This window comes from Austrofundulus limnaeus, unplaced genomic scaffold, assembly GCF_001266775.1.
Source record: "Austrofundulus limnaeus strain Quisiro unplaced genomic scaffold, Austrofundulus_limnaeus-1.0 Scaffold100, whole genome shotgun sequence".
NCBI lineage: Eukaryota > Metazoa > Chordata > Actinopteri > Cyprinodontiformes > Rivulidae > Austrofundulus > Austrofundulus limnaeus.
In genome coordinates, this window is record NW_013952502.1 from 393,319 (window position 1) to 401,268 (window position 7,950).

Here is a 7,950-nt window from a genome sequence, read left to right on the forward strand (position 1 = left end):
CTCTTTGAAACATTTAACTGTTCGGTTCTCAGAGAAATATTAATATTTTCTTAAACAAATGGAAAGTAATGAGAATTTGGTTTCTAAACACAGAAAAATGGGACATAAATAGAAACAAAAAGTAATTTAAARGAGACATGCTTTTAAATCCTTTTTCTCATTTAAATCATTCAGTTGGGGTCTATATAAAGTGGAACTGCAATRCTTTGGTTTGAATTCCTCCTTACTGTAACTCCACAAGCACCTCTCACTATTTATCTGAGGTGTCTCAGATCAACTCGTTTTGAGGCTGCCTCTTTAAATCCAAAAGAGGGGCTTCATCCCCCACCCCTCCTAACCTGATTAAAAAATATGACCCAAATAAATTAGAAAGATATCTWTGYAGAACCAGGAGAGACCAAGTTAAACTTTTCTGTTCTCCTAAWGACTCCAAGTTCAAAASAAATGCATTTAACAGCTAACAAAGAGGATTTTGCAGGAYACGTCCCCTTTAAGAACGAGTCTTGCATCATGCCAGACGTTTGTGCTCCTGCTCACCTCGATGAGGAAGAGGCTGGCTGCAGAGGTTGGGTGGTGGTACACGTAGACGGTGATCAGCACGCCGGCAATCATGACGAGCATCACCAGCAGGATGCCCAGGATCAGACCGGTGTGCAGAGGATGAGAGCCCGGCATCTTGTTGACAGCACTGTCAGCTGGTATTACTGAAAACAACAAAATAGCAACARCTTTGTTTAGTTGAACAAACTGAATTAAAAAAAAAAATCATTTTGTTCACTGCAGTTGTCTTAGTCACCACCAGGGTGCACTCTTCATTTATTGATACACACAATTTGTTCTGAGCGCCTTAAATTTTCTAATTTCAATACAAAATTTATTAGAAATTTTCATTTTAAAACAATGGCATCACAGAAAATCATCTCATTCAGCCACAGATTAAAGGTAAATGGTACCTTTCAATAGCTTCAATCGCTTTTTGTGTCAGAATATGTTCATTGTCACATTTGTCTTGTTCAATTCTGAGATTCGTTTCAGTAATCAACAACACTTTTCCTCTCTGACGTGTGTGTGCATATCATCAAAGCCACACCAGGTTTAGTTGTGCAAGATCCAGATAAGAGGAGGAGAGCAGATCTATAGATGCTGATAAAAATCACACCGTGGCCTTCAAATGCTGGACTGAAAACTGAGGAGGCTGTATGCAGCAACTTGATAAATATGTCCTCCTGCAAGCCTGGAAATCCTGATAAGTTCGGAGGGAACTTCAGATTCATTTGAAGCCCACTCTTCACCCAGCAGGTGTTGTGATAAAGAGCTCACRGAGACGATAGCGGCGTCCTGTAAAACCTCTGTTTTCAGCTTTGGGGGGAATCATTTCAGGAAAAAMGAGAATTTCAGACAACGTTCTGCATCCCTGATTGTATCCAGGTGAAAAGTAAAAATTTAATGTCAACCTACAGGTTGTTACAGCAGGTTCAGGTCATATCTATTCATATTGCTGTGTGGACTCCCCCTCCTGTGCCCCCTGACAACCTCTCCTCGGGCTTCTCTCGGCTGTTAATTAGCAGCCGTAGGCAGCACTGAGCTTGTCAGCCAACCAGCCTCTCCCCTGGCTTCCTGCCTCATTGATTTCTACCAGACAGAACAACTGAATGGTAATCAAACCTGTTCAATGTGTGAGAGCAGTCAGCGGGAATCTACACCTCTGTGTAACCATTATGTGCACACAGTGACAGAGAAATAATGAGAATATTCTATGGATAATTAGTTTGGCTGGAACTAAAACAACTGGTTGCCTTCAGTGGACATAACGACTGTTTGTTTCAGCAACCCAAAGAGAGGATTTCTATTTTTTATTTTCTGAGTTTATCCGTCCAAGAGTTCTGCTTCAGCACAAAGCCCAGGCGACAAGACAGGTAATTGTTCTGCGGTGTTGAAAGGTTAGAACGGGGTGTGAGACTGAGACGTGCAAACTGCAGCTGGAAATCTGAAAAAGCAGCAGGGATGCAAGTMAAGACAGTTCAGTGTGAACCCCAGGAGAAGTCCAGAGTCCCGACACCGACAGTTTAATCTACCAAACAGACAGCAGAGCCGAAAGCCAACACCTACACCCTGTCACGTAGGAAGTTAGAAAAGGCAGCTTTTACAAAACGAATTTTATTTCAAACCTGTTGGGAAGCTGTCTTTTTATACGTCTGCACACGCAACTAAACGGAAAAATGTAAATAAAATCCGCTGACCGATAACAAGAAGAGCGACGCTGGCAGCTCTGAGAGGCTGGAGTTGCTGTGAGATAATCATCGGCACAGGAATAAAAAGTACAAACTGCTTTTGCTGAAATAAAATTTCAGCTTTGCATTATGCACCACTAGAAAAAAATCATATTTTCATCAGCTGGACCAAAACAAATTTGTYAGTTTAAGAGAATCTTCATGAAATTGAGAGAAATAACAAAAACACATGTAAACTGAAATATTATCAAAATTACAAGCTTTGCTTGATTMCTAATTAATCAATTTACATACCTCTGAGCTGTAATAAACTAAAATGACCTGACGTCCACCTAATTTTTAGAACATGTCTGAACTTAGACATGATTTTTAATATCATCTGGTGTAGCAACATATTAGTATATTTATAATATAGTACATTTGTAAAATAGCCTTAAAATAGTTTCATATTTGCAGCAGCTCTGTTAACTGTTATTTATGCTGCTTTTTAATTAAATTTTCAAACAAAAAGATGTATTTATTTGTCAGATTGAAAACAAGGGAAAAAAAAGGTAAAAACTTCTATTTGCTTGTTCTGTCCAACCAGAAGTCTGGAGCTCAATAACGTTCATCCACTAAAACGATGGAAATGTTTGTCATTGTAGCAACAAAACAGCCAGACTCCAACAGGAATAATAAAAAGCGAACATYATTGAGGACTGAAGTCAGTTCTCATTATTTTAGTCGTGACTGAGGAGACACAGAGGGAGGAAACGGACAGCAGAGCTGCAATAAAAAAAAATTAGAGGACAAACGATCCCAGTGGTCTGACTCTTCTGCCACAGTTTTAACAGAGGACTACGACTGCTCACTCCTCAGTAACACATTTTAAAAAAAAATCTTCAATCCAAAATGTCCTGATGCATCTCATTAATCCAGGTAAAAAATCAAAAAGAAAAAAATTGTATAGGTATTCTGTACGGGTTCTTCTCTAATGAAATGTTTCGTCTCTYCTCCAAGAGACTTCTTCAGTCTGAGAGTTTCAGGCAAAATTCAGGCTTTTAAGCMCTGCCTCCATGTGACTGATACTCACATCACATGGCTATCGTTGACACCTAATTAACACTTATTGTTAACAAGGGGTGGAGTGATACTGGCAATGGCCGYRCTGTAGGAGGGGGACAACTGAAAACGGAGGCCTCCACCTCTGTTTAATGATGGACGGTCTTTCTTCACAAAAATGGCTTCTTTTACTCCTCTCTCAAACCAACGTTCCTCTCTATCAAGAATGAGAACATCCTCATCTCTGAAAGAGTGACCGCTGGCCTGTAAATGAGTGAAAACTGCAGAGTTCTGGCCATTAGATGTAGCTCGTCTGTGTTGGGACATTCTTTTGAACAGTGGCTGCTTTGTTTCCCCGATGTATAACTGGTCGCAGTCTCCTGGCACTTCACAGCATATACATCATTGCTCTGTTTGTGCCGGGGCACCGGATCTTTGGGGTGAACCAGCCTTTGCCGTAATGTGTTTTGGGGTTTGAAAGCTACTGGGACATCATGTTTAGAAAATAAACGTCTCAGTTTCTCCGAAACACCCGCAACATACGGAATAAGCACTGGTTTGGGTCTGGGTTTGGGGTCTTCATTTTCACCTGAAGGTTGCATGGAGTCCTGTTTGTGTTTCCTGTCTGCTTTCAGGAAAGCCCAGTCAGGATAACCMCACTGCTCCAGGGCCTGTTGTGTGACACACACGACAGGTTTTCACTCATTTACAGGCCAGCGGTCACTCTTTCAGAGATGAGGATGTTCTCATTCTTGATAGAGAGGAACGTTGGTTTGAGAGAGGAGTAAAAGAAGCCATTTTTGTGAAGAAAGACTGTCCATCATTAAACAGAGGTGGAGGCCTCCGTTTTCAGTTGTCCCTCTCCTACAGCGCGGCCATTGCCAGTATCACTCCACCCCGTTAACAATAAGTGTTAATTAGGTGTCAACGATAGACATGTGACGTGAGTATCAGTCACATGGAGGCAGGGCTTAAAAGCCTGAATTTTGCCTGAAACTCTCAGACTGAAGAAGTCTCTTGGAGGAGAGACGAAACGTTTCATTAGAGAAGAACCCGTCCAGAAGACCTATACAATTTTTTTCTTTTTTTCTTCAATCCAAAACGGGGCACGACCTGTAATTCAGTCTCTTAGTGATCAGCGGTTTCTGAAGAAGGTGATTTTTAGTCCTGCTGTTCCTGCAGCTGCAATCACCTAAAAGTTTCCTGCTCTGCTCGAGCCATTTGTCCTTGAGTCTTTCTCAATGATCCTTTTTTACCTTGAATAGCATAACAGTCAAGTATGTGGTGATAAAAAAAAACCTAAATCCATGGAAAAAAAAGCAGAGATATCATCACAGTGTCAGGTGCCAGAGCAGGAGTGCTCGACTGATGGGAGGCATGGTGCAAGCGTTTAATGGAAAGTGTGCTAAAAGTCACAGATTTCAAACTCCTCAAGTTTGATTAATTTGCAAATTTTATTGGCCTTTTGTCTTTTAAAATATGTCTGACAAATACCACATTAAATGCAGGTGTGTTTTGAGGATTTCTGGTTTTCCTCACTTTTACTCGAGACACAAACCCTGATTTTTATAAATAATGTCACTTTCTAGGTGAACGTTACCCCCTAAATATGCTGCATGTCTGTTAATCCAACAGATTAATAATCAAAAGGAATGAAAACCTCGAACCACAAAGCAAACAGGAAAATAAAGACCTACCCTGGTTGTCTCTGAGATGCAGTGCGATCTTTGTATCATCTGTTAGGAGACAAAGAGACACAAGAAACCATAAAAGTCAGAAGGCCAATCATCAGCATATCTCTTTGTAGTGAGGTTGTTTTTAAAATGTTTGCAGTATGACCTCCCCATGAAGGTCCCCAACGAGATTAAGCCACCTTCATTAACGAACCATCTTCCCCCACTGCAMCTATTAAAAATGAATGCCTTGAATATAATGGCAAGGCATCAATAATTCAGCACACAGAATCAGTCTGGGGTTAAACATATATGTGAAATATGGAAATGTAGCGTGACCCACTTCTCTTTTAAGGAGCGCAGACGTTTACACACCATACCACTCACATTATGCTAATCTGATGCATTTACCACCAGATATATTTCCCTAAATAGTTAAATAAAAAAAGACTTTTTATTTTTAAAATGAGAGTATGAAGCTATGCTTAAGTCTTTATAATGAGTCATTAGAGAAATTGAATTGTGAGTGGCAACAGTTAATTTATTCTGAGGGAAAATAATGAATTTAGATTATTTTCTTAGCTGGAGGAATGAAAGCCACAAGTGGATTGTTGTTTGTCCCAGAGTCGGCTCAACGTGTCGACTTGTTTCTGTCGGAGAGGCACAATTTTATTTTTATTTCTCGCCTAATAATCTGTGGTTTTGCATGCTAGGTTCATATCAGCTTGATAGTGGTCAAAGCTCTCACTCATTTTGTTGAAAAGGACTTTTAATGAATCAAAAATCCAATTTTACAGTAAAAAAAAGGTTCTATATCTGAACATAGAAAACACATGGCAATATATTTTAACATCTTCGTAAAAACAAATTGTTTAAGAGTTTATCTTTGATCCAATTCTTTTATTATGATGCCTAAAATAACATTTTTGTCTTAGATTTTTAGTAAAACAAAGATGGATTTTAAAACTGTTTTTTTTTCCAGACTTGAATTTATTTCTTAGTTTTGAGGTCATTTTACCTGCATGTACAAATAGTTACTGTAGTTTGATTTAAGATGTTTTAATTTCTTTTATGTGTTTTGTTTTAGTTATATAGTTATAATTTTCTGATAAGGCTTTTATTATGAATGTGAATTCTGTGTGTTTTATTGACTGTGACTGTACAGCACTTTGTTCCCATGGTTGTTTAAATGCTTTATAAATAAAGTTGGTATGATATTTAATTATCTTACTTTGGTCTACAGTGCTTTAACTGTTTTTCACACACAAATGTATACAAATGCCCATTGGTAGCAACACTGGGTTCACTGTCTTGTTAAAAGACGTGGACATCTGGATGAACCACGGACTGGATTATAAAGCTCGTCATTAGTTGGAGACCTGATCCATCAGCTGACGAACAGCCACCTGCATCTTATATGACCTTTATTCACACAGGTTGTCTCACTGAGATCCAAGATCTCATTTACTGTACTTACCAAAAACAAAATATATAATATCAAGAAACTGACATTAATGTTTCATTTCACTCCTGAGAGCATTTGAAGGTGAACAGAYGCAATCTCTAACCTAGAAACACACCTCCTCCCACACACGCCTTTCTTTTTCGTTTCCCTAATAAACATTCACCCATTCGCAGGTTGCCAGCAGGATCCACCCAGCCTGCACCCTAACCTGACCTTTGACCCCTGCAGCTGAAGAGACTCTGCTGTCAGAGACTTAACGGTCCAACATACCACAGGTTAACCTCCTAACCTGCCACATCGTAACACACACAGAGACAGAGTCACGGAGCACACACACGTCCTCCTCAGACAGTCCTGCTTACTCCACGCCCTGTTTGAGTTTGGACCGCAGGACTCCTCGTTGTGTTTTCCTTCCCAGCTGGACGGCTTTCACACAGCAGCCCATCGACCACCCCAACTGTGACAAGCTGTCCGTTAAAACTTCCTCAAACATGATGATTAATGAGGCTACAACGGAGCAGAGGTTGGCTTTAGCATGAAATGAAAACAAACATCTTTTGTAAAGAATAGCATAGAAATAGAATAGCATAGAAATAGAATAGCATAGAAATAGAATAGAATAGAAATAGCCTTTATTGTCCCGCAGAGGGGAAATTCAGGTGTCACAGCTGCATCAGTACAGAGGTTCACACCATTGATCTATATTACTGGATTGGWCATCCCCTATAGCCRCTATAGCTAGCGACGCGCCGTCACAGGAGCCATTGMTTTGCATTGARTCATGTCAAAATGGTAGCATTTCAATGCGGGATGCGCGTCAATCTGTCACAAAAATATTCATAGCACCCTCATTTCTTATCCGATTTCTATAAAACATGGCTTAAATTAAAGCTGAGAAAATTGCCGATGTTGAGAAATGTAAAAAAATATTTATTTGCTCAAGAGATGAATCTGTAAGCAGTCTGGGAACTTTTCATTATAAGTTTTTGCTAACGTATTTACAGTAGAAGGCCCTTTCTGTCACATAAAACTAAGAGCCATGTGTGGCGTATATATATCTAATTCTAATTTTGCATTTGTTTCCTGGTTCTTCACTCACTCTGAAGTGACTAAAGACAAATTCCTCCAGCTGGTCAAAATAAAAGCGGTCGGCCCCTCCACCACTTAGCTTATGAAATGTACGGTGGAGGAAAAAAGTTACGGAGTTTTTTTACTCTGATACATAATCACAAACTACAGGATATACCATATGCTGACTGGACAGAACATCAGTACCAGTAATATCTACACAGTTCAGCCTAGTAGTAGTAAATGTAATTTTACTGTTGTCCATTTTATTTACCTCTCACAATATTATCCTAATATAATAACAATATTAATAAAAAATATAATAATTTGTTGRAACAGCGAATTTGTCTTTTCGTTGGTTTACCCGACATAAGGTTTTCAAAATCAAGCTAGCATAAATGACCTACTTTCCACATCTCCAACATTTTCAAAATAAAAAATATATATTTTAATGACCTGTAAAATGTGATAA

At 39.2% G+C, this 7,950-nt stretch overlaps 1 protein-coding gene across 1 annotated transcript in view; it reads right to left on the bottom strand.

Annotated features, from left to right (window-relative positions):
- Positions 1-7,950, bottom strand: part of plxdc2b (plexin domain containing 2b) — a 78,737-nt gene that overhangs the window by 2,806 nt on the left and 67,981 nt on the right. The window contains exons 12-13 of the mRNA XM_014013324.1: positions 4,970-5,008; positions 538-704 (exon numbers count right to left, since the gene is read on the bottom strand). Coding sequence (XP_013868778.1) covers positions 538-704; positions 4,970-5,008 — 206 coding nt within the window. The remainder of the gene's footprint in view (positions 1-537; positions 705-4,969; positions 5,009-7,950) is intronic.